Source organism: Physeter macrocephalus, chromosome 14 (genome assembly GCF_002837175.3).
Source record: "Physeter macrocephalus isolate SW-GA chromosome 14, ASM283717v5, whole genome shotgun sequence".
Classification (NCBI taxonomy): domain Eukaryota; kingdom Metazoa; phylum Chordata; class Mammalia; order Artiodactyla; family Physeteridae; genus Physeter; species Physeter macrocephalus.
In genome coordinates, this window is record NC_041227.1 from 126,598,169 (window position 1) to 126,623,674 (window position 25,506).

The window sequence follows — 25,506 nt, forward strand, 5'->3', positions numbered from 1 at the left end:
CCTGCTGGCAGCCCGCAACAGTGCCCACCGTGACCTCCCTCAGCCACTGCCTTTCCCCCGGCACGGACGCCGCCCCTGCCGCCCTAGCGGGGTCCCTCCTGCTGCTCCAGGCCAGCGGCTGTCGGCACTGGGGCTCTGGGAGGCAGCCCCCAGGGGAGCTGAGGGGACTCGCCAGAACCTGCCACCTCAGCTGAGCCCCCTCCCAGTGTGTAACCTGACGGGACGGCCCTGCCTCTTGGACAGGGACCCTGGTGAGAGCTTCCTCTCCAGGAAGAAAGAGGTGGTGGCCGGGCTTCTGGGGTACCTCCTCTGTCCCCCCAGTGTCTCAAGCCCCTGTGCCAAGGTCCTGTGGCCACCCACTGTGCTGTCCCGGCGCCGAGAGGCTGGAGGAGGCGGTGTGTCTGGCCTGGTCCCCCGCAGGTGTTCACAGGACACGTAAACAAGCGGCCAGGCCAGCCTCCGCGCCGCCCCTGCCTGCCCTCAGTGAGGCAAAGCTGGCGGGGGTGGGGGCTGTGGGAGTCACAGGTCCCCCAAAGTCCAGACTTTCCCAACTGTAAATGTTATTTTTTAAGCAGAGAGAAACGCATATATTTTAAATGGAATTTATTCTATCTATAACTGCCTGAGAGGACGCAGTGGGGGAGGGGCTTCGGACCGCAGCAAGAGCGCCCACTGCCGCCTTGGGGCTGGAAGCCTGACCCGGTTGGCCCAGGCCCCGGCTCTGGAACCATTAACCTCTTCCCCCAACTAACACCAATGAAAAGTGTCATTCCACGTGATCGGGCTGTGTGTTTGGATCTGCGCCACGGACCTCTGAGCCGGACCCGAGCGCTCCCACCCATGCGCAAGGAGGAAGGCTGGGCCCCCCCCCCCCCGCCTCCTCACCTTTGCGGAGGGGCTCCATCACTGGCCGAAGCCTTGGGTAGGTCCGTTAGTGGCTGCCTCATGGGCCAGCCACAGGTTTTTCTTCAGGAATTTATCAGTTTTAATACAAACCAGTCTGTATTCATTCCTAAGAGGCTCATTTCCAGTAAAAAAATAACACACCGGTGAAAACGTTCTCACAGGATAACTAGGGCCGGGGCTGAAAGGAGCCCTGGGCCGTACCCCAGGACTGGCTCTCTCCGCCAGCTTGAGGGCAGGTACAGGAGGAGGTTCCAGGGCCAGGCGGGGGCTCTGCTTCGTCTTCAGGTCTCTGTGTGAGGCTCCCCCACAGAGGGAGGGAGGGAAAGTACTCAGGGCCAAATCCAGGCCCGGCCCCAGGAAGACGGGATGAGGGGGGGCACAGGGAAGAGGAACCACCCCCGGCCCCGCCTTCAACAGTGGCCTAGAGAGCTGTTCAGCCCTCCCACGGCTGCTCTCCCACCAAAGGTGGACGCTCGGCCCATGGCTCATGGCTCTGCCTGAAAACCCAAGAGCAGAGGGTGCTGCATTCGGTGACCCTGAAGGGGGGCGGCCCACAGGTGGAGGGGGCTGAGGGCCCCTCTATTAAGCGCACGAGGTCATACATTCAAGAGCCCAGGGGTCTCCCCCCGGTGAGGAAGAGCCAGACTGTCCTGACGCCAAGGCCACAGCTCAGCATCTCTTCAGTAATCCCCGGGGGCAGGACGACAGCTGGGTCTGACACCGGGAGTTGGGCCTCCAACGCCATGGGGCGCAAGAGCAAACCCTGAACATTCGTGGTATCAAGTCCCCAGACGCAGAAATGGGTCTGGCTTTAGCCCTAGGATCCAGGGCAACTACGACCACCACGGCCAGTGGCTCAGAAGGGAGAGTTCATGCCCAGCTTAGTTTCAAACTGCAGTTTCTGTCGCTTCTGGTAGCGGACCCGGACCCTGGTGGGGCGGGAGGTTAAGGTCCAGGTCAGCGCAGACCTCCGGACCAGGGGGCGGGCAGGACACCCGAGGAGGAGGAGGGCGGGATGGCGGTGGGAAGGCAGGGGAACGGTGCCCCAGGAGGTGACGGGCTTAGGGAACACACCCAGGCCCAGAGCGGGCGCCCAGCCGGTGGCTCACCGAATCTCGTGCAGCTTCACGATCTCGTTGGTGACCACCACGAGGAGCAGGGAGAGGCAGCCCAGGAGCCACGTCAGCAGAGGCACGTCCTCCAGGCCAAAGTGGACGCGGCTGTCCCTGTGGGTCCACAGCTGCAGGTCCACCGCTGTCTGGACCACCTGCCCCAGCAACCTGCCGGAGGTGGCAGCCCTGCGTCAGCGGGGTCTCTCGCTTCCTTCCCTGCTTTTCTCAGCAGGAACAGCTTAAGGAGGGCACCCTTCAACCTCTGGCCCAAAGCCCGCCCTCAAATCACCGCCCCGCCGCAGCCCCTCCCCTGCTCCCACCCTCCACCCCAGAGAGACTCACACCACGGGCACGGTCACCGCCCACCAGAGGTTTGTCAAGGGGCTCTTTCTCCACAGGGGCTTGGTGCGATGCACGTGGGTGATGGAGATGAAGACTGGAGAAAATGGGGTCAGTGGCGGGTGTCAGACTCCGCACGGCCAGAGGCCTGGTCCCCAGGGTGCCTCACCAGCCCCGGGGAGCCCCTCACCAGTGTGCAGGACGGTCAGGGCGGCGGCGAGCTTCTGAGCCGGCAGCAGCCCGTTGGCGAAGTCGTCAAACCAGGCCGGAGCCGTGTCGGCGTGGCTGCCAAAGCAAGGTGTGGGCTCAGCTTCCTCTGGGCCCCGGGGAGGGAAACCAGGGCGGGGGTGTCGGCACGGCGGGACCCACCTGGGCAGCATGACGGAGGAGCAGTTGGTGAGGTTACGGACCCGGGAGCTGTCGCAGAAGCTCTGCAGTGTGAAGCCAAAGCAGATGAGGCACGAGCTGATGGTGAGGCTGAACTTGAGCAAGAAGCAGAGCAGGAAGTAGTGCTGGGTCTGCAGGAAGAGGAGGCCCGTCACTCCTGTGGCAGCCGCCGCTCTGGCGCACGGATTCAACGGGGTCCTCAGTCAGTGGGCAGGCCGGGGGGGGATAAGGAGCAAGGATCTTTCCCAGCTCTGTACCACCCCTCCCCCTTGGTCTGGGGAAGTTCGGATGGAATTCCGCAGCCCCCCGCACCCCGCACCCCCGCTTCCCTCCCCCAAGGCTCAGCCCCCTCCATACCGACATTCCTCAGGAAAAGCCCAGGCTCACAGGGCTCCACGTTGCTTACCTTCTTAGGAATGGACGGAAGGTTTTTCCCCGTTGCCATAGACATGATGGAGCTATGGGGGGGCTTCCCCAGCAAAGAGATGCTGAAAAGCAGGAACTTCAGTGAAGGGTGGTGACTGTGACCCTCTGTCCCCCAGTTCTCATGTGGGAAGGATTTCGGGAGTCCTGAGAGTGAGGGCAAGTCTGCTGGGCAGATGGAATAAGACAAGGGCGAGAGTGCCCCGCCCCCCCAGGCCTCCTGTGCCAGAAGTGAGCACTGAGCATGGCTTCCTGAACCTGGGCCCCTGGGGATACTCGGTGACATCCCAGCCCTGCCTGCCTGGGCACGGAGGGGCGGCCCGGCCTCTCACCTGAGCAGAGGGTGGCAAAAGCAGGACAGCCACAGGATATCAGTGGTGCTCAGGATTGGCGGCAGCTGGACGAGGCAAGAGAGGAACTGAACCAGGAGAAGCCAGGAAGCACGATTAGATTCTGGCAAAGAGTAAGACACTGGGAGCCCCAGGGCTGACTCGCCCTGTGCCCAGACGGAGACTCACGTCCTGGCTGAGAGGAGACGGCGCTGGAGGGGACACTATTCTGCCGGCGGGGTCATCTCCAAAAGCCCAGGGGGTTCGCAGAGGCTCTGGGGGCCCCCCAGGCTGTGCTGCATCCTCCCAGCCTCTCAACCGGCCCTTGAGTGAAGGAGTGAGCTGGGAGGGGCGATGCCCGTGCTGGCCCCACCTCACCTGGATGACCACGAGGGTCAGCTGGCACTGCAGCAGGAAGAGGAAGCACTTGCGAATGCCGTAGGTGGCGTGCCGAGCCTAGGGACCGGGAGGGACAGGTTGTGGTCTCTCTCAGGCCCCACAGCTGATAAGCTTCAGCCAAGAGCCAGATGCCCCAAATGTTCCCGCTAGGGAGGGCCGGAGGCAAACTCAACTGCCTGGGAGAGCTTCGCCTGGGGGTGAACCACCCTTGGGAGCTCAGGCCGGTCCTGCATCGCGACTGCCCACCCCAAGCAGGACCTGCCCCCCTGCCCCCGAGCCCCCACCTGCTCGATGAGCCGGATGATGCTGATGGTCTCCTCCTGGCGGAAGGTCAGGGAGCAGGGCAGGCTGTTGAGCTGCCCCGAGAGCTGCAGAGGAGAAAGGCCGTCCGAGGCCTGGGCCATGCTGGTGCTGGTGGCGTAGCCAAAGGTCTCCCAGGAGCAGCGGGAGGGGTACAGGGGATCCAGGGCAATGCTGCTCAGCGTAGGGGGGAAGCATACCCATCAGCTGAAGCGAGCCAAGACCCCGTCTCCCACGGGACTGAGCAAGCACCTGCTCCCTCTTCTCCCCGCCAAGTCCAGGTTCTTTGGTCCCGACCAGGGCAAGATCAGTTGTGGGGTCTCCGGGAGGAAGAGGCTGGCCCCCGGCTCTGGGGTGTCACCCTGACCTGATATCGCTCTGGAGGAAGAGGCAGCTGTTCCGCAGGTTGGCAGAGCTGCCCAGGCAGCAGGTCACCTCCCCATACTCCTGCATGATCTTGATCATCTCACACATGGCTGAGGGGGCAGAGTCGGGGGGCACAAGAGTCAGGCAGGCGAGCCTCACGTGGGGTGCTGGGCAGAGACCCACAGGACAAAGCAGGAGACAAGGGAAAACAGGCCCCTCTTTGGGACCATCCTGCCCCCAATTTCGTGAACATCGTGTGAATACTGTCACTTCTGACTCCCTAGAACGGGGCCCCCGAGGCTCCAGCCCGCAAGACCCCCAGCTCCTCCCCGCCCAGGTTCCTCTGCTCCCTGCGTGGGAAACCAACATCCCTCCAGAGCCCGCGGGGTGCCCACGCACTGGCAGCGCTCCACACAAGGGCCAGGCTGGCCGAGCAGCCGCCACCACGGTACTCACTCTCGGGGGTGCAGTCGGTGAAGAGGGGCACGAGCAGGGGCACATTGTCAATGTTCTGCAGGTGGGGCCGCACCTGGTGGATGCCCCGGGGCAGCTTGGCCTGCAGAGAGCAGAGATGCCAGTTGCCTCAGGGTCCCTCCTCACTCTCCTCTGTCCTGGACAAGCCACGGGCCAACCCCAGGGCTCTGGGGGCACAGACCCCCCACCCCCACCCCCCGCATCGTACCCGGTTGCAGTCCTCCAGGAAGCTGGGGAGGTCGCTGTCCGTGGGCTGGAAGCTAATGAGGTCCGAGTGACCCTCCTCCTCCATTAGGAGGAGCCCTTCCGCATCATCTCGGGACACTGTGGGGACAAAATCCTGTCCCTCACCTTGGGGCCAGACTTCTGGGGGCCTCTCCTTGCCTTGCAGATGACGCAGAACTTCCTGTTTCGAGGTGTCCTCTCCCCCCACCCCATCGACTGCCGTTGCCGCAGGGAGATCAGAGCCATTTTCCAAGGGAGGGATCCATGGAGGCTCTTGCTAGTTGTAGCCCCAAGGAAGGGGAGTGACCCACACCCACCTCGTGTCCGCACCAAACCTTTGCCCTCACCCTGATTCAGGTCATCGTGCAGGGATCCAGCGTGGCTAGGGCTGGAGGGGGGGATCTCAGAGCCGGGCATGTCACCATTGGGCGTGAGGGAGACGTGACAATTCCAGCCCGTCTCCAGGCCCATCTTTTCTGCAAACACCTGCACCGGGCAAATGGCAACAAACACATGGGCCCAAAAGGCCGTGGGGAAAAGGGTCAGTGGGAGCAGTGGGTCGGGCTCCCCCACCTTGCTTTTGAGCTCATCCTCCAAAGAGAAGTAGACGAAGCGGATGCAGGCGTTGACCAGCCCGTCGATGAGGCGCACGATGTCCAGCCGGGCCTGGTACTGGGAGGACACCACGCCCATGAAGATCTGCCCGCTCAGGGCCTGCATGCAGTCTTCCTTCTCCAGCGCCTCCCCGATCCCTTCTTCAGGAGGCACAAGGCACAGAGCCCGGCCAGGACACGGCCCAGGCAGGACACCCAGGAACCGGCAGATTGCAGGAGGCAGCCCGGGGCCACACATGCAGATGCCATGCCCAGATCAATAAGCACGTGGGCCCCAGGGGACCACACATGCAGCCACACACATGCACAAGCAAGACACAAAGAAGCCAACAGACACAGGGGAAAAGACAAGGAAAGGTACTCATCAGTCAGGTGACAATCCCTGGTCCAGGGCTAGGGGGCGGGGGCGGGGGCGGGGGCGGGGGCGGGCCCCACCCTCAGCAATGGCTTCAGTTCATGGTCTCTTGGGTCATGAGACCCCAGAAGGCTGTGTGTTTGGCGGAGTGGGGAGGGGTGGGTGGAGCTCTGGGTCCCTCTGCTCCAGCAGGGTTTGTGACCCGGTCCTTTGACTCAAATAAGGCTAATGCTCTACACGTGCTACTGCTTTATGACCTTCAAAGAAAGCACTTTGCTGTATGTCATCCCACTGGAACAGCACAATGAACCCGTGAAAGACAAGGAAAGGTACTCATCAGTCAGGTGACAATCCCTGGTCCAGGGCTAGGGGGCGGGGGCGGGGGCGGGGGCGGGCCCCACCGTCAGCAATGGCTTCAGTTCATGGTCTCTTGGGTCATGAGACCCCAGAAGGCTGTGTGTTTGGCGGAGTGGGGAGGGGTGGGTGGAGCTCTGGGTCCCTCTGCTCCAGCAGGGTTTGTGACCCGGTCCTTTGACTCAAATAAGGCTAATGCTCTACACGTGCTACTGCTTTATGACCTTCAAAGAAAGCACTTTGCTGTATGTCATCCCACTGGAACAGCACAATGAACCCGTGAGCAGGGCAGACAAAGCACCTGGTTATAGATGAGACTAAGGGACTCGCCCATGTCACCAGACAGTGAGAGCCACCGCGGTGTTCCAGGTCCAGTGCTGCCTGCTGTCCCCTCTGCTATGATCTGGTCCAGGCCGCTGGAAGCCCTCCCGGCCCCCGGGGACAGGGCCCACAGTACCGTCTGAGCTCCAGCTGCCGCGGCGGGCACTCAGCTTGACGGGAACGGTGCTGGGCAGCTCGCACGTGGTGAAGATGCTGCTCTGGCCGGGCGCCTGCACCAGCTCGATGCACTTGCCGTTGAGCTGGGACGACAGGGCACAGCTCATGGGCTTGTAGGCGAAGGCAGAGCAGTAACCAGACAGGCAGGCTCGCTGGTAGAAATCCAGCACTTTCTTTCTGCCGGGCAACCGGGGTGGAAGTGACGTGAGTGGTCCTGGGATGCCCCACCCCTGGGAGCCGGGCAGGCAGACCACCAGAGCTGACTGCTCTCGCCCCTGGCATCTGCTTCCTTACCGACCTGTCGGAACCCGAAAGAGGGTAGATGTCAGCTCCGTCCCAGAAGTCTGTGCAGGCCTCCAAGACCACGTCGGCGGTGCCGTGGGACAGCATCTGTTCTGTGCCTGAGGGCAGCGGTGGGGAGAGGAAGGCCAAGCCGTGAGTGCCCGAGCCACCTCACCTCCGGGGACATACTGCCACCCTTGAGAAGAGCGCTAAAGGAGCCCCTGGGGGGTGGGAACTCCCCAGGCCTCATGGCAGCAAACCTGTAGGCAAGGCCACTGGGTGCATAACGCAGGCTCTAAGCCGCCGGTGCTCCAGACACAGTCCCAGCATCCATGGCCACCACCATCCCAGCCCCCGTCCCCGAAGCCAATCTCTGCCACGTTTGAGATCTCGGGAAGAATCTAATGCTCGTCAGCCCAGCGCTCCCTAAAAAAAGACACCCTACAAAGAGCCCCGCCCCGCCCAGCTCCTGGGAGGTTTGGCCTGCTGCGGGCGGAGCCGGGGAGGCTCACTGGTGGTGGTGTCCTTGATGAAGAGGCTGATCATGTGGCTGAGCGGGGGGCGCCGCTTGGTGACACAGGAGAGCCTCCCCAGCGAGGTCTCCTTCATGGTCTCGGCGCTGGGGAGGCGGTAGAGCGCGAGGTGGTTCCCCTGCTTGAAGAGCTCCTTGGCCCCGGGAGTGAAGCCTGCAGGAGGAGGGACGGCACGGGGCCTCTGGGAGGAAGCCCACCCCCACACACCACCCTCCCTGGCGGGGAGGGAACCCCAGTCCGGCTGGGCGGCTTCCCTCCACGCGTCCATCCCGCAGAGAGTTATCTTCCCGGATGAGGAAGTGCCGTCAAGCGGCGGTGCCCGGTTAAAGGGGGTGGTCAGGGAATTCCCTGGCGGTCCAGTGGCTAGGACTCTGCGTTCTCACGGCTGAGGGCCCGGGTTCAATCCCTGGTCGGGGAACTAAAATCCCACAGGCCTCGTGGCACGGCCCCCCAAAAAAAAGGAGGGGGGGTGCCGATCAGCAGCCCAAAGGGCTGCTGGTGCTCTTGCCCGAGGCCACGCCCGGGCCTGGCATGTTTGGAGCCGGGGACCCAGCCTCTCGGAAGAGGCCGGCAGCTAACCCAGCCGCCGCCCCCGCGGTGGCCGCGTACCAATGAGGCGGGCGAGCTCGCAGAGGCCCCAGGGCACGTGCACGGGCAGCACGGTGCTGTGGCTCTCCTGCAGGGCGATGTCGCACAGGTGGTCTGAGAACCGGCACAGCCGCTCGGCGACGCCGGCGTTACACAGGTTCAGCAGCACATTGAGGCCCAGGGGCTTGAGGGAGGGGAGGTGGAGCTGCCAGTTGGAGTCATCGAACTGGATGCAGGAGGGATTCTGCTGGTCCTGGGACAGGCTCAGCATCTCCAGGTGGTAGTCGCACACGAAGTCCTCAGCTTCGTAGGGCTCGCCCTCCAGCCCGTGCTGGGTCTGGAGGAAACGTGGGTGGGGAGAGCGGCCTCAGGCTGGGGGGGATGCGGCGGGCGCCCCCGAGAGAAGGCACCGCCTCCCAGCAGGGCGTGCTCACGCTCTCCCATCCCTCTCGAGACCCCTTCCCCGTCCTTCCCGGCTCCTGGCTGCTTCTAGGCTCTGTGCCCAACATCACCGTCACCAGCTCAGAGGAGGCTGTCCAGACCAAGCAAGGAACCACGAAGCACCTTTCTCAGCCAGGGGAAACATTTTTAGAAGGAGTCACTGGCTTTCTGTCTTTTGTACTGTTTTTTTTTTGGTTTTGGCCGAGTGGCACGTAGGATCTTAGGTCGACGGAACCCGCGACTCCTGCAGTGGAAGCGCTGGAACCACTGGACCACCAGGGAAGTCCCGGCTTTCTGTCTCTTGAAGGTTGTGATTAGGCGGAAGGGTCTTGCCCCAACCGATTACCACCATCAGAGAAACCCGGAAAATGGGGAAGGGCCTACTTCACGGAAAAGCCGTGGGCGAGGCCTCAGGAGGTCCGAGAACAGAGGCCAAGACGCCTGTGCTTCGGGCTCCAGCCGTCCAGGCTGGGCTGCACCCCTGTGGCCCCTTCGGCGGGGGAGGCCAGGACGCCCTGCAGCTGACCAGCGGGCTGCTCTCCACCCTCTCCCCTCACCTTGCCGGGGTCTTCTTCACCGCCCTCTGTGTCCCTGCTGAAGCTCACGCTGGAGCCGGACGGGTGTTTGCTGCGGCCGTGTGCTCTGTGGTGAGAGGAGGGCTCGGGGGCCTTGGGGCCGTCGCCTGGCCAGGTGCCGCGCTCCTGCTCATTGGAAAGGTGCAGGGTAGGGTTCAGGGAGCCGGCCAGGAGGGCGTCTCGTTCATGGGGCTGAGGAGAGCAAGGAGCACAGGCCTCGGACTGGCGTCCCGACGGCTGCCACGGGCCAGTGAGGCAGGGCTGTTTTGTCCCCTCAGTGCATCATCTCCGAAGCAGATCCCGAGGCCTGAGCCCTCCTCCCCGTGCCTCGCCTCGCCCTCCCTGAGGCTACCAGCCGGGCCCAGGCCGTACCTCCTCCTCGACCTCGGGATGGCAAAAGGAGCGGGTGGACAGGTCATCCGTTAGGTCCTCGTGGCTGCTGTGCGGGGGCTCCACCTTTCCGCTGAAGAACAGCACGGTCTCCGGGCTGGGGTTGGGCCATGACAGGATCCCCTGTTTGTCCACACAGCACAGGACCTGCAGGGAGAGATGGGGACCGGGAAGGGGCCTTGGAGGTCCCCAAGCCGCCAGGGGCCGCTTAAGTGACCAGACACGGCCAGAGAGCAGCCTGTCGAGGCCAGGTCCCTCCCATGGGGCCTCCCTCACCGTGACGGAGCCCAGGCTGTGCAGCAGGCTGGAGCTGTGGCTCAGCGTAGGAGACGTCCCCTGGATCACCCGCAGGAAGTGGCCCCAAATGCAGCACAGCATTTCCTGAGGGCAGAGACAAAGCCCGCGAGGCCAGCTGGGGCTTGGCCATATTTCCCTGGAGATGGCCTCTGGGGCCGACAGAGGAAACGGTCCGGGGAGCGCCAGGAAGCTGGGTGCAAAAGCCTGGGTCCAGCACGGCAGTGACACATTACCCATGTGGGACGGGTGGACCGAGGGGCTCCAAGAGCCCGTGGGAGGCTCAAAGGCCATAAAGTAGGGGAGTCCCAGGGTTCCAGAAGGGGCCCGAGGGAGCGCGGGCTGGGGGGACGGGGCCTGGAGCAGAATCCACCCTGGGTGAGTGTACCTGGGAGGAGACGGCTTCGGTATAGCTGCTCAGAGTGTCCTCCGAGAACTTGGCCAGCTGTGCGGAGAAGAGGGCGTGAGCCTCGGGGAGGAAACCGCCAGCCTCTCACAGGCCTCCGAGCTGGCGGCTGGGGCCTCGTGCCAGCACGGCTCCCGACGCCTTTGGTGAAGGACTCCCGGGCAGCCCTCGAATCCCCCGCCTGCTGACAGCCCGGGTGGACACTCAGCCACCCCTGGGGCCTGGTCTGGAGACCCTTCTGGCTGGAGAGGGCAAAGCCCTCGGAGAACTGCCCGGGCCCTGCCTGTCGCTGGGCCACGGGGCAGGGGTGGGGCTGGACTTCTGCCCTGTTTGCTGGGGCACAGCCGACTCTTTTCATTCCTGTCTTTGGTTCTTTTTGCACTGTCCCCCGACCCCCACCCGCCCCGATGCCTCGGAACAACCTACCAGGGAGCTGGGGGAAGCCTTGCTCATCTGGGCCAGGACACGGGCTTCTCCACAGGCAGTTGCCAGGACCCAGAGGACAGGGAAGAGCAAGGGGAGGATGGGCAGGACGCCATTCACCTGGGAAAGAGCGAGCCACACTGAGGCTCCCTGAGATCTGCTGGCGGAGGGAGGGAGGGAAGGGCTTCCCCGGCCCTGGGGCCCTCCCCTGAGTAAAAAGGACAGCTAGGGGCAGGAAGGGAGGAAGGGAAGCGGGCGCCCTGAAGCTAAGCCTAAGAGACCCCTGGGCTGCAGAGAGGGAGGGGCAGTCAGGGCACCATGAGGGGATGCAGTCTCAGGGGAAAGAGAAGAGCGCCACGGAGAGGAGAGGGCGGTCGTTACCTGCAGCTGGAGGAGGGTGTACTGCCAGGTCGTGACACCAGGGGCATTCAGCATGAAGCGCAGGGCGTTGGTGATGAGGAAGCCAGCCTGCCAGGAACAGGAGAGACGCTGCCTTATCCCCCCCAGAGAGGGACCCAGACTCTAAGGCTCCCCGTCTTCTGCCCACCCACAGCCCTGCCCCCGGCCCTGGCCGGCTCACGCTGGGACCCTCTAGTCTTCACTCACACGCTCGTCCGAGTCTGGCCCCCAGCCTCCCCCATTTCCTGGCCCTCCCCCTGCCCTGTGCGGCCCCGCCTCACGCACCAGGACCACGGGCACCGCGTAGTGCAGCATCACGGACTGCACCGTGAACCTCTCGTTGTCCAGAGCGGTGACTGGGCGGGACAGGGCCATGTCCAGGCACCACCTGCAGAAAGAGGTGATACTATACTCGGGCGAGCCCTGCTCAGGGGAGAGGCCAGAAGCCCGCCCCTTCACCGAGCATCACTGGGTCCTGCAATTCCCTCCTATTCCTTGGCCCCGGCCGAGTGGCCTCCTGGTCACTGTGGCCAGCGGCTCGTGGCAGCCTCTGAAGCTGCCCCCTCGGAGTTCAGACTGAGAGGGGGGTCAATCCCCCAGTCGAGGAATTCTCACAAGACACTAAAGAGAAGACCCCCCGGAGATGCCTGCGCTAAGGGACCTCAGTATGGACAGGGCGCCTTCCCGTCACCGGCCCCACCACGCCCCCTGCTCACAGGAGGCACGGGGCGGAGACGTCAGGGGACAGGAGGAAGGCAGGGCAGCGCCCTCACCTGATGTTGTCAATCACAGGGGTCTCAAGGACGCGGAAGAGCCGGTGCTGCTGGGGGTTCTGTGGCCCTTTCTTCACCTCTCCCCGGGGGGAGGGGGGCGGAGAGAAAGGTGGAAACAGGTCTCCCGGCTCCAAGACGATGTGCTCATCATCCTGCCAGCGACGAAGGGGAGGAGGTCGAGGGTAATTAATGGGTTCCATGGAAGCCACTCTTCCTTGACTGTTCTAGCTAAGTGGAGACATCCCATTGGGTTAGGGACCATCAGTTAGCAAGGAGTTAGTCAGGGCGGGGCCTGGGGGACTGGATTCCTAGCAGCTTGAGGATCAGACAGAAGAAAGAACAGCACAAGGAGAAAGACGTTGCAGCTTTTCTCCATTCTCCTGGAGCCCTTGCCAAGAAACCCATGAGCTGGGCAGGAAGCATCAGGCTTGAGCCCAGGGACCCTCCCACCATTGCCGGCGGACGCTCCCACAGCATTTCCAGGGAAGGAGAAAAGCCTCCAGCTACCTTGATCCCCCTCAGAGAAGCAAACGATTCTTGGCCAGGCCTCAGAGCTATGATGTCTCCTTCTACCAACAGGCTAACTGGCAGGTTGACCAGATGTCCATCTCTGTAGGCCCAGTGTAGGGACCAGGATGGTGCAAAGGGCATGTGGAGGTCTGGGTACATGGCATCTAGCCACTTGATCTCCTTGCCATCCCTGAGGGCATCTGATGAGAATGGAAGGAGGGAAGGAAACAGCCTCACCCATTGGATCCACACACCAGCCAGATCCAGCACACAGCTATGAAGCCGTGTCTGCTCTCCTCCCTCCCCCAGAAGGCCCGCATCCACCCACGCCGCTCATTCAAACACTTCCCTCTACAAGGTCACCTCCCGACCACCCCAGCGCAGGCACTTGCACCTCCTCTGAACACCTGAAGCTCCTATTCTTTGTACCCCCCTGCCATTCAGATACATTCTGCTAACTTTGCTAAGGGCTTTGAGGGGTGTGCTGAGCCTCGTGAGGGGTACAAAAACGTCAAAGATTAAGCCGATTTGGTCCCTGGCTTTGAGGAGCCATTAGCCTTCCTGCCCGCCCCAGGCCACTGCCTGGGTACCCACAGCCGTCCCGCGGCTCTCGCTGCACCACTGAGAAGAAAGCAGGGCACCCTTATCCCCTGAATGCTGGCCGCAGGCAACGCCCACGTGCTGGGGCTCCCGGCTGGGTCTCGGGACGGGAGCTCCAGGGCTCTGACACGTCCCAGGGCATCTTTTCCCACCGGACTCGCCTGCCCCTCGGCCTCACCTTGGATTTGGTCAATGATCCCTCGGAGTCTCCTTTCTACCTCCCGACGCTTCAGCCGACCCTGCCGCCCAATGAGGACCAGGTCGAGGAGCAGCAGGAGGAAGAGCGCAGAGGCGTTCACCAGCTCCGCCCCGGGGCTGGCGGGGAGAGAAGAGGGGGCGCTGGCGGCGGGGGCGGGCCGGGTCCCCCGGGGCCCAGTCCCTTCTGAAAAGAGTGTCTCCTTCCGGCTCTGACATCAGCCGGCCAAGGGACTGTGGATTCCTACACGACCCAGGCGCTGATTCTGGGGGCAGCTCCCCTCTCCCCGGGATGTCCCAGGCGGGTGTGGAGGCAGGAGGGGGACAAGCCCAGAGCCTGCGCTGCGCGAGGCGAGGCGGGGAGGAGCCCCTCCCAGGGCCTCGGGCCGCGTACCTGCCAGCCGGCTGGCCGCCGTAGCAGCCCAGCAGCAGCAGCACGGCCAGGAGCATGAGGGAGGCGCCGGGCCAGTGGAAACAGGAGCAGCGGTTACCGTGGTGCAGGAAGCTGCTTCTCCACATCTCCTGAGGAGGGAGGGGCGGGAGGCCAGGGCGTGAGAGGCCCGGGGGCCAAGGGAGGAAGAAGGAGCCAAGACCCTCCGTCCCGCTAGGATCTGGCCGCCTTCCTCCCCCGCCCACCCGATGGACAGCCCGGGCGGCCACCTCGGTCTTCTCGCTTTGGTCTCGGCTGGGGTCAGGACATCACTCTGAAAGGAACCCCGGCCTCTTTCTGAGTTTTAGTGGTGCCTCAGTCGGGTCACACCGTCCAGGGTGACAGGGGAGAGTCATGGCCCCGAGAATGTGCTTCCCAAGCTTTTCCACCGCCCCGACTAGGCTCTGGGCTCCCCGTGAGGACATGTCACCTTCCACGTGAGACATTTCTTCCGTTCTTTTAGGTGTCCGTCCAGCACCGCCTCCAGCTGCTCCTTCAGGATGCTGAGGGCCTTCCGGGTGGACAGGCCCAGGGCCAAGGGAGCCTCGCCCTGGAGGGAAGCAGGAGGTACTCAGCATCTCTCGGGAGGCCCTCCCCTCCCACCTCCCCAGAACCTTCCTCCCTTCTCCCAAATCCTCACCCTCCCTCCCTCCACTAGCCCCGACTCCTCAGGGCTTGAGCATGTTCAGATCCCCACCAAATTAAAAGACGCTCGAGTACACAGTGCCCTGCTCCTCAAAGTCAAGTCTAAAACAAAACCAGAGGGCTTCCCTGGTGGCGCAGTGGTTAAGAATCCGCCTGCCAATGCAGGGGACACGGGTTTGAGCTCTGGTCTGGGAAGATCCCACATGCCGCAGAGCAGCTAAGCCCGTGCGCCACAACTACCGAGCCTGCGCTCTAGAGCCCGTGCGCCACAACTACTGAGCCCGCGCACCTAGAGCCCGTGCTCCACAACAAGAGAAGCCACCCAATGAGAAGCCCGTGCACCGCAATGAAGAGTAGCCCCTGCTCGCCGCAACTAGAGAAAAGCCCACGCGCAGCAAAAGACCCAAGGCAGCCAAAAACAAAGATAAATTAATTGAAAACAAAACAAGGGCTTCCCTGGGGGTGCAGCGGTTGAGAGTCCGCCTGCCAATGCAGGGGACACGGGTTCGAGCCCTGGTCTGGGAAGATCCCACATGCCGCGGAGCAACTAGGCCCGTGAGCCACAACTACTGAGCCTGCGCGTCTGGAGCCTGTGCTCCGCAACAAGAGAGGCTGCGATAGTGAGAGGCCCGCGCACCGTGATGAAGGGTGGCCCCCGCTTGCCACAACTAGAGAAAGCCCTCGCACAGAAAGACCCAACATCGCCAAAAATAAATAAATAAATAAAAATTAAAAAAAAAAAACCCAAAACACCAAAAAAACAAAACCAGAAACAAACCTTTCTTTACTCAGTGTCTTCTAACTCACCTTTCACTCAACTCCCAACCCACCACCAACAGCATCCCCCGGCCCCACTCAGACCGTGCTCACCACTGAGCCCCCGACTTATTGCACTGGGGCCATCTTTCGGATTTCCCGGGACAGAAAATATGTATTGTTTAAGTGGGGAGAAGAGAACTAACCTGGAGATTCTGGCTTTATGTTGTTCCTAGTACAAAACATCAAGGAAAAAACCCCACCAACTTCTGTTACCACCATTTCATAAAAGGGAGGCTATTGTAACCCTACAACATTGGGAAGGTCACAGTCTCAGAAAAAAAGACAGCTGCTGCCAGGAAAGGACCTGCGCTGACCGCACCGCACTCTCATCTCACCGCGGGTGGGTGGAACGTGGCATGGACAGGGGTGGTTCCCAGCACGTTGTCCTAGGTGACCCCATGGCCTGACCTCTCCCATTGAGACCCCTTGCTCCTGGGCTTCTCTCCTGTTTTGTCCTGTCTGTCTACCCCACAGTCCATCCTACGACATCTTCTCCACAACTTTATGTACGTTTCCAGGGCAACCTCAGCCACATGGATTCATCTGCCACCAATAAGCTTACAACTGCTAAATTTCACCTCTAGCCTGACCGCTAGCCCGAATTCTGACCCGTTCCCTAAACTGCCGCACAGCTGTTTCATAGGTACCTATGAGTTGATACGTCCAAACCCCCGAAATTGCCACCCGGCCCTCCCCGCCCGAGCCAGTACCTCTCCTGCAGTTACCATCACCCAGGCACCCCAGCCCCTCCCCGCAACCTCTGCCTCCCCCTCCCCCCGCCAGTCCCTACCTTTTCCAAACCAACCGCTGCATCCCAGCCAGTGAGCGCACGTCTGATGAACTAACCCTGTTTACCTTTAAAATCTAGCCCGGACTCCTGAGCGTGGTCTGGGATCTGCCAGCTTCTCCAGCCTCCTTTCCTGCCGTTCCTGTCACATGCCACGCTCCCCCAGCTCATGTGTCAGCACCTTTATGGATTTTCCTAGCCAAGAACACACTCCCTGCCCCAGACAACTCTTACTTCTCCTTCGAGACTCAGCTCCAACACCACCCGCTCTGGGAAATCTTCCCAAAACCCAGGGCTGCACATACAGGGGGAGGTTTGTATTCCAAGGGCACCCCGGGCAACCTCGCTCACAGGCGGCATCACGGAGGACCGTCATTATAGACTTGCCTGTCTGGCTCTCCCACCAGACTGCCAATGCCTTGAAAAGGGTACTAAATTCTTCCATCTCCACACCCCTCCACCAACCACTGAGACAGTACCTATCACAGGGCAGCAGCTCAGTGAATACCTGCTGGCTGACTGAATGAAGGAATGAACGCCCATGTCGTTTCACTGGTTCCAATGACACCTTCGACAGGGTTGTCAACCCAGGATCTGTAGCAGAAACACCCGGAGCTTTTACAAACGTGGCTGTCCGGGCCCCACCCAGACCTAGTGAATCGAAACTTCTGGAGGTGAGGCCCAGCCCAGATTAGATCTGATGCACAGATCCCCAGTTGGGGGTCCTGGAAAAAGAAGGCCCCCAGGAAAGGCAGGGCCTGGGGGAGGATTGAGTCTTTCCCCACAAAGCCCTGGACCTGGGGCTCCAAGAGAGGGACTGGGCTCATCTACTGAGTCCTGGCCAAGGGTCACTGAGCCAGCGATGCCCTGGCTGCCTGGGCTCACGCCCTACCCTCTTCCTTCCTATCCCCGGGGCCCTGCCCCGGCTTTGCCCACCAACGTTCTGGATTTCCTCCTCCCTGCCGGTCTCCACGTCCGCCCACCCCCTTGGCAGGCTTGACCCTCGCCAGACACACATCTCCACGACTAGGAGGTGATGGAGTGGGGGCCATATCCCCTGGCTGCAGACCTGGCATGGTGGGAGGCCCCGGAGTGGAGACCCCATGCTGGCCTGTCGCCAGCTCCCTCGGCCTGAGGGATGAGGACGGGCTTCAGAGTGGGCCCGGCCCAAAGACCTCCCAGATCCCTTGCCTAAATCTCACCTAATCCCTGCTCTCCACGGTGGCTTTGGGGGATTATGAGGATGAGAGCTGCTGCTTCTCCGAGGGGATAACTGGTTATTTCAGCTCAGGAAGAAATGGCCCTCCGGGCAGGGAGCCGGCACCCCGCAAGGGTAAATACGGTACTCCAAAGCACCCACCTCCCTCTGGCAGGGATCCGGGGGCCTCCCTGAGAGGCCGTGGTCCAGGACAAAGTAGTGTCAGGCAAGGCCTGCATCTCTGCCTCCTTGGCTCCTGGCATGAGGGAAGAAAGCCTCCAGGGGCGGGAAGGAGGAAGAGAAAAGCAAAGGGGGACCACAGGCCTTCTCATGCCCAAGGGAGGATGCCTGCCCCTCTCATCCCAAGAAGGCCCAAGAAGAATAGCATTTGGGAGGCCCAGCCTCCCCTCCCCTTTCCCCTTCCTCCCTCAGGCTCAACCTGCCGCGCTCCCTCCCCGCAGTGGGATGTGCAGGTTCCCAGGGTGGACTTGCCTAGGCCAGGTCTCCAGAAATGATAAAGTGAGCAAACCTCCTGCGGGCAGGGAAGGGCTGGCCCGCAGAGGTGGAAAGGCTGCACGCCAAAGGGCGGGAGAAAGGAAGAGCTGACAAATCCCACGGGGCTGCACAATCACCCGGGAAGCTGCTCGGTCTGGAATGAGTGCCAGGCTCAGGAAGGCAGGGAAAGGCTAAGGGGAGCAGCCAGAGAGCCAGGGCGGCGGCCTTCCTCCAGCCAGGCCTTTAGACCTAGGACACTCCGGAACTGCCCTCTGCTTGCCCTGTGGGTGCCCTGCATCTGCTGCCTTATTTCAGGCACCCCCAAACCCCCTGGGCAACCCCACCCGGCAACTGTTTCGCTCCTTCTCTTCCTCCAGGGTCTGAGAACCTGTCCCGTGCGCCTCTCCAGGTGTGGGAGGAGTGGCCAGAGGCCGCAGATGCTCCCGGGGCAGGGCCGGCAGAGGCGGGAGGGGGCCCGCGGAGCTGAGGGCATGCGTCTGCCCCCCGCATGTTGTGTCTGGCTGGGAGCACCAACTCCAGACTGGAGATTAAAGACAGCACAACAGAGGAAAAATAAGCCATTCTGTAATTATATGCCTCCTGAAGAAAGCGCCTGCCCGCACAGCGCCCCGGGGCCAGGACACAGCCCTCAAGGCCAGCCAACCCTCCACGGCCCCAACCCCACTTATCCAACTGCCGTGGCCGCCCACTGAGGCCTGATGGCAACTCTTCACTCAGCCTCCGGCAGGAGGGTCCCGGGTATGGGTAAAATCACTGTTTCTCTCATTACCCCATGGCTTTTCCCCCGTGCGGTATGAGAACTGAAGCTGAGGAAATTGGTGAGAGACATTCACGCTTTCCAAAGGAAATTCAGAAAGGGCTCATGCGTGACCTGGCTAGGTGGCCTTTCTCAAAGCACAGATTTAGGCTGGCACCCAGCGTGCCCGGGCACCCATGGCAGGGTGGGGGGGCGGTCTGTGCAAGGACGGGGATGGTGTGAGAAATAAGAACGCCTGTCATACACGTGCCTTCTGAGGTCTGCTCTTCTTGCCTAGCAGGGCCAAGAAGGATGAGGAAAATCCGCCCCGGACTTAAGTACCCAAAGGCAGGAAGCAATTCTTCCTACTTCCCAGATGCTCAGAAACTCCCATGCCCCACCCTCAGGCACCTCCAGGAGATTCCTGGGGCCAAGGAGCCCAGGCTGAGCAAGGCCTCTACACCAGAGGGGAGGCATGGCCCTGCTTCTCCCGGCACTGAAGCTTTTCGGGTAGAAGCGACCCCATCCCACTGTTTTACGTGCTCAGCCTCAGCTGCACCCAACAGAGGAACTCGAGGCCATAGGAGGTGTACGCTCAGGAGAGGCTGCCAGCACGCGCCCATCGCGCCCCGCTTCATCGTCAAAGGGGGACACGGGCAGGGCCTGGGGGCTGGAGGAGCAGCAGGTGGTGACAAAATTCTATCTGCTAAATCAGAACTGCAAGGAATCTGCTACCGAACAGAACCAGCTCCCCAGGGCCCAAAGCTAAGCATCTGGGTCCGTCCAATGCGGCGTTAAGAGCCAACCCGCCTGGGCTGTCCTGTGCCACCTCGGTCAGGTTTCTCAGGTGGCCCAGAACCAGAAGCCCCCAGCCCCCAGTCCCTGTCCTTTCGGGACTCCCCTGAGGTTCCCTCAGCACGGCAGCTAAGTTTTCCTTCCTATTCTACCTGTTTCGGGAGAAAGTGGAATCTAGGTCCCCTAGGCTCAGGTAGGCAGACTGTGAATTGGCCTTGGCCTTTGGCCTTGGCGGCAGCAGATAACCACTAATTAGAACCAGCTGGCCCCTTCGCCAGGTCCCGACGGTCACAGCCTCCTTGGCCGGCGCAGGTGAGCGGGGGCCCACAGCTGGACCCCACGAGGTCTGAACCACTGAAGCAGAGATTCGGCCACTATCCACCGGGGTCTATCACAGGCACACCATAAATCTCTTCCGAGTTTGGCCAGACACAAATCGACTCTGTCTACAGACAAGCAGCTCAAAGCCTCAAGCAGAAGCACCTCCTCCTCTTCCTGGCTCATGCTGACTCTGGCACTTTCACCTGTCTTCTTTCTCACCTCCTGCAGCCCGGACCTAGGAAGAAATCACCCCAGCCCCGTGGCTCCGGCGAGAAGAGCCTCCTTAACGGCCCCGAGGAGGGGCTGGCATCCAAGCCTTGTGCCTGGCGACCCGGGTCCCCGCACACCTTGACAGGATGCCCCGCGGGGAAACTTGGGCTCCGGTCCTGCTCGGGTGACTCAGGAGCCTGGCAGGCAGCTACACACACGGGCTTTCTGGCTCCCATCCCCAGCCTCCTTCCAGGGTCCTCGCTACCTCGTAATCCAAGCTGCCTCCGGCCCAGCTTCCATCTTCAACCGTTAACCCAAAGCCTCGGGCGCAAAGCGGGGAAGCGGGCGTGTGGAACGGGGCCATCAAGCCCGGCTGGCATACTCACTTTGCTGCCTTTGCCCTGATGGGCACTCCACAGCTCTGCCCGTTTAAAGAGCATGGGGTAGAGCCTGAGCCACAGAACTGCCAACACTGCCCTCGGAGAGGGAGAGAAGGAGACGGAGAAAGACAGAGAGGGAAAGAGTGAAGAAAGAGAAGAGAGAAGAGGGCTGGAGCGCGTGTGAGCGAGGAGCGAGGAGCGAGGAGCGAGGAGCGAGGAGCGAGGAGCGAGGAGCGAGGAGCGAGGAGCGAGGAGCGAGGAGCGAGGAGCGAGGAGCGAGGAGCGGGGCGGCGGTGGCGGCGGCGGCGGCGGCGGCAGCAGCGGCGAGCTTCGATCTGCTGATTAATTTAGCCTATTTCCAGTCACGCTGCAGATTTAGGGAGGGAGGAGGAGGAGACGGGCCGCCGGTGCAGGAGGGAAGGACGGAGGGAGGGAGGCTGCGCAGGGGGAGGGAGGAGGGAAGGGGCTGAGAGGAGAAAGTTGGTAGCGGCTCTGCCAGCTGTCCAAGGGCTGGGCCCATTCATCAGAGGAGGCGCCGCTGGAGGGTAAGCAGAGGGCGACGTGCTGCCCAGGGGCTCGGATGCGCCCACCCCCCACCCCCACCGGAGGGGAAGCTGGGCAGGAAGTGGCTGCTGTCGGCCCGGAGCCCCGAGGGCACCCGCCGGCACCGAGGAGTACTTGGCCTCCCCCCCACCCCGCCCCCCGACTCCCTTTCCTGGGCAAGGTGAGGAGCCCCACTTGGGGGAGCCCCCCAGATCCCTCTGAGACTCCCGCATGGAGTCACGCCAACAACAGCTCTCTCCACAGTCAGAGCTGCGGGAAGCGGTGGGGGGGGGGCTTATTAATAGCAGCACATCCTACGTGGAGGGGGAAGGGCCGGCAGTTGAGAAAACTGGAGCAGTGACTTCTCTGAGGGCAGAGCAGGGGGCTGGGAAGTGAGCAAGCAGAGGAAGCCAGCGGAAGAGGGAAGAGCTGAAAGGAAGGGCTCTTCCAACACCCAGGACCCAACATCTTCCCGCCAGGTGGCGGAGGGCTCCAAGAACCGCTAATCAAGGCGAGTGCAGAGCTCAGCCAGGAGCCGCTACCGCCCAGCCGCATCCAGACACACCTGCCCAGGTGCTGCTGGGACCAGGACACTGCCTGCGGACGCCGGGCCTCATCCCAGGAAGAAAGAGGAGGCTGGTGACCTGGGCTCCCATCTCCTCCCGGGGCTTCAAGCAGAGCCTGGGCGTCACTCTGCGACCCCGGGTTTGACATACGGGAAGCTGTCAGAACAGACCCCCTGGGTGATGCTGGGGCAGGAAACTTCTCTGGCTCCATCCAGGCCACCCTGAGGATGGGGCTGGAAAACCTCGAGGGAGACGAAATGGCCTAACAGGTCCAATAACCGGAGCACGGCCTGGAGCCTGAGACTATTTCTCCAGGGCCTTGTTTCCTAGACGACACCATCTCATCAGCAGGGAAGGGAAGAGAGAGCCTCAGCCGAGTTCCAGCCGGCCTCTCCCCTCCCCCTTCTCCAGCACAGAAAAGGAGGGGCCCAGGCAGTCCAGAGGGTAAGGGCAGGAAGTCTCCGTGAGGCCAGGGAAGGAGGGGTCGGCTTCCGAGACAAGTCACTCTGAGGACGGCTGCCACCTGTGTAGTCGGGCTGCAGCCTCAGCAAACTGCCAAGGAGACTCCTGTCCCTTGCTCCCAGGTCACACTCCCCTTTAGCTTTCTACCAAGGCACTGCTCTGCGGGAACCACAGCTAAGCAAACACTCTCCCTCCTGTGCAACAGGCCCTAGAAGAACAGCTCATAGGGTCTAACCCAGGTATTCCGCAGCGCCCCCCAACACAGCCCTCTGGCGTCTGGCCCCCCTCTGACACTGCCCACTTCAGCAAGTGAAAAGGGAAGCTCTGCATCTGGGGAGAAACCCAGACCATCACTGCCATGGCATAACCACCATGGGCTGGAGGACTGGAGACGGGAGAGGAGGATCTGCAGGGGACACTGAGGACAGGTAGGTCACAAAGAGAAGGAGGGCAAGGTGCAAAGGATCAACCGGCAACAGCCAAACTGATCCTGGGCTGTAGCCAGGTGACAACAGGCCACCTTACCATCAACTCCCAGCACGCCAGCTTGCCCACTCCTACGCCTCCAAGGCTTCCACTGTTGGAGGCCCCAGGGATCCACTTTAGAAGCCCACATTTACACAACTCGCAAGGTACCTAAGGTAGAAATGCTGTCAGATCTATTACTTAGCTGCTTGTCCTATTAACTCCTCACCTAGACAGTAAGCCTCTCCAAGCCAGAGGCCATCCCCCAGGGCCTAGAGTTCTACCACCCGAAGGAAGCATTCCATAAATATGGCTGACGATGGTGGTAATGGTGCTTTCTAGGTCAGGAAAGCATCTATCCAGAAAGAAAAAGAAAGGATGAAGAAAAACCCTCCCCGAAAAACGCCCCTGAGAGATATCCAGCCTGGGTTCACAAGTGTTCTTCCTCGCGCTTGAGAGAGAAGCCAGCTGCTGGACCACAGAACTATGTTTCCCTGATTCACTAGGAATGGGTGTTTCAGCCACAGGCTGGAACCGGAGGACAACACTGTCCTCTGTTTTCGGGACATTCAGCCCCACCCCAGGCAGGCCACCACATTGCACAACATCATAGCCTTTGCGGGGGGTGCTCCCTGGAACTGAGCAGTGTACAGCTCTTGCAACTGTACGCAGCAGCCCCGCACCCAGGCTAGGGGACGGGCAAGTGTAGCTTTCCCTGCGTGCCAATCACTGCTAGGATGGACACCTGCAGAGCAGCCAGAGGCATCTGTGAACAGGAGGCCGAACACACCTGCTTCAAGTTCAAGTCCACAGGCCTGTTCCACAGCCGATCCAGAGGCACGTGAAATGTGGAGCTGAACACCTCGGCAGTCAGCCAGGCACCAGGTCTGTGTGGACCCTCAGCTCCTTCCCCAGACCCCCGCCCCAGATCTCTTTGGCAGGAAGATCACTATCCATAAGTTCAAGTCAATAAATATTTACTAAGCCCTTGCTACATGCCAGGCTCTGTGCTAGGAGCCAGGGACACTGAGATAAAGTGGGACCGACAGATGGTGCCAACACAGCGTGGCATGTATGATGGTGGAGGTGCTGTGGATGTTGAAAGGGGGGACCCTGGAGGGATGAGGAGGACGTATGCGGAGAAGGTCATGCCTAAACCGGGTCTCTGTTTTTTTTTTAATTTGGCTGCGCCGGGTCTTAGTTGCGGCATGCATGTGGGATCTAGTTCCCTGACCAGGGATCGAACCCAGGTCCCCTGCATGGGGGGCGTGGAGTCCTAGCCACTGGAGCACCGGGGAAGTCCCTACACTGGGCCCTAAAGAAAGAAAAGTAGGAGTTTGGCAGGAAAAAGGGTCGGGGGGGGATTTTGGGGTAACGGCCTAAACGTGGAGTGTGTGCCCAAACTCTGAAGCGTTCAGAATTAGCAGTGGTGAAGGCCGAGGCAGGGGAGGTGAGGGCTGCTGGGCCAATGTGCAGGAGCGGGATTATGGAGGGCTCTGGACCCCGCGCTAAAGGTTTCGGCAGGTGGTGTGATGCCTTTTAAGCAGGGGCAACAAAAGGTCAGCTCTGCGTTTTGGATAGCCTTCCCTGCCCGCCGAGTGGAGGCAAGGGGTCAGAGACAGAGGGACCTGCTAGGAAGGTGTGACAGAAGGCCAGGCAAGGTGGGGACTTCCCTGGCGGTCCAGCGGTTCAGACTCCGCACTTGCACTGCAAGGGGCACGGGTTCGATCCCTCGTTGGGGAACTAGGATCCCACACGCTGTGCGGTGCAGCCAAAAAAACAAAAGGCCTGGCCAGGACCTAGGGGAAGGACATCCCCTAGGGCAATCCTCGTCCCAGGAGACAAATCTAACTCCACGTAAAGATGGTATGCCTGGAGGCTGGGGTGCCTGAGTCAGGCTCGGGGAGGATGCCTGGACCCCCAGGCTGCTTACCCCCAGCTGCTTCAGCAGCTGTCTCTGGAGTCTAACTGGGGAGCTCTTCTCTAACCACAGAGAGGGTACCCAACTGAGTACTCAACCCAGCTCGGCAGGTTGGGGCAGAGCCCAGCAAAGGGCAAATAAGTGAAATTACACACCCCTGGGCAAGGACTGGAAGACTGGCTCAGAGCCAACCCCAATCAGAAACCGGCTCCCGTGCGGCCGTGTTAACCGGTCCACCCTTTGTCCTTGAGTCCCAGCTCCCTGAGCCTGTGTGTTCCACCCAAGCAATAGCACCGTCCAGGGATCAGATCACGTACCCCAAGCCTCAGAGCTGCGCCCCCCCCTCACTTTTGGTGTAAAGCCTCCACATGAGGACCTCCCAGGCAAACACAGGTAGGGAGAGTCCGACAGAGACACAGACAATCCCCGTTAGGGAACCGATCATGGCCTACCGCATGCTTCTCCTTCAGGTCCATGGGCCCAGGGTACTGCAGGCATGCCCAGAGGAAGGTGGTCACCCCCGAAAGGAAGGCTCCTCCCCAACATGTACGAACCCCAGTGACTCTGTCACAGTCACAGCATCTGGGGAAAAAAAAAGAGGTCCCGTAAGGCTAGGTTGCTGGAAGGGGCAGGTATCGTGAAACACAACAGTATCATCTGAACAGTCGAGCAGGACGTGGAGAAGACGGTGCTGGTGACCTCCAGGGCCCCGGCCTGTCCTGGCAGCAGTCAGCTTTACAAATTCCACTCTCTGTGGCCAGGAGGGAGAGGGCTACAGCAGGGATGCTGGAAGGCTGCAAGCTTTCCCTCTTTTAACCCTAATTTTCGGAGGCACGTTTGTTTTGTTCCATGTGTACTCTTTGACTTGCTGACTTCCAGCAAGCAGGAAAAGCCATGGCTCATCAGCTCTTTATTTATTTTGGCCACATGTGGGATCTTAGTTCCCTGACCAGGGATCGAACCCGTGCCCCCTGTAGCGGAAGCTCAGAGTCCTAACCACTGGACCGCCAGGGAAGTCCCATATCTTCACTTTTAACGAGGTGATGAGGGACTTCCCTGGCGGTGCAGTGGTTAAGACTCCGCGCTTCCACTGCAGGGGGCACGGGTTCAATCCCTAGTCGGGGAACTAAAATCCCACAAGCTGGGCACGGTGCGGCCAAATTTAAAAAAAAAAAAAAAAAAAGTGAAGGTAAATTGGAATCTAGATACAACTTGAATTATC

At 61.3% G+C, this 25,506-nt stretch overlaps 1 protein-coding gene across 8 annotated transcripts; it reads right to left on the bottom strand.

The window, feature by feature from the left end:
- Positions 1 to 21: 21 nt before the first annotated feature.
- On the bottom strand, positions 22 to 24,885 carry TMEM94 (transmembrane protein 94). Of its 8 annotated transcripts, none has more exons than XM_028498350.2 (32): positions 24,737 to 24,882; positions 16,680 to 16,765; positions 14,351 to 14,470; positions 13,885 to 14,012; positions 13,474 to 13,610; positions 12,693 to 12,895; positions 12,186 to 12,337; positions 11,698 to 11,800; positions 11,395 to 11,481; positions 11,017 to 11,133; positions 10,573 to 10,629; positions 10,167 to 10,271; positions 9,873 to 10,037; positions 9,483 to 9,692; positions 8,506 to 8,821; positions 7,876 to 8,049; positions 7,380 to 7,482; positions 7,041 to 7,258; positions 5,834 to 6,012; positions 5,608 to 5,746; positions 5,244 to 5,359; positions 5,018 to 5,117; positions 4,563 to 4,671; positions 4,180 to 4,369; positions 3,875 to 3,952; positions 3,500 to 3,585; positions 3,151 to 3,232; positions 2,727 to 2,875; positions 2,548 to 2,642; positions 2,361 to 2,454; positions 2,016 to 2,186; positions 22 to 1,835 (listed from the first exon to the last, which is right to left on the bottom strand). In XM_028498350.2, exons 1-32 carry the CDS (start codon positions 24,828 to 24,830, stop codon positions 1,763 to 1,765), a joined length of 4,236 nt encoding a protein of 1,411 aa, XP_028354151.1. In that variant the 5' UTR covers positions 24,831 to 24,882; the 3' UTR covers positions 22 to 1,762. The 8 variants fall into 8 exon arrangements, with proteins under 8 accessions (XP_028354151.1, XP_028354150.1, XP_028354149.1 ...); XM_028498349.2 differs by having other exon boundaries at positions 5,834 to 6,015; XM_028498348.2 differs by having other exon boundaries at positions 5,608 to 6,015.
- Positions 24,886 to 25,506: the final 621 nt, after the last annotated feature.

Excerpts from the sequence above, each read along its gene's own strand:
- TMEM94 (XM_028498348.2), bottom strand. The coding sequence starts at position 24,830 with ATGTTGGGGAGGAGCCTTCCTTTCGGGGGTGACCACCTTCCTCTGGGC. Across the intron at positions 5,360-5,607 it reads GCACGATGACCTGAATCAGG|TGTCCCGAGATGATGCGGAA; the intron begins GTGAGGGCAAAG and ends TTGTCCCCACAG. Across the intron at positions 4,370-4,562 it reads TTCCTCCAGAGCGATATCAG|CATTGCCCTGGATCCCCTGT; the intron begins GTCAGGGTGACA and ends TACGCTGAGCAG.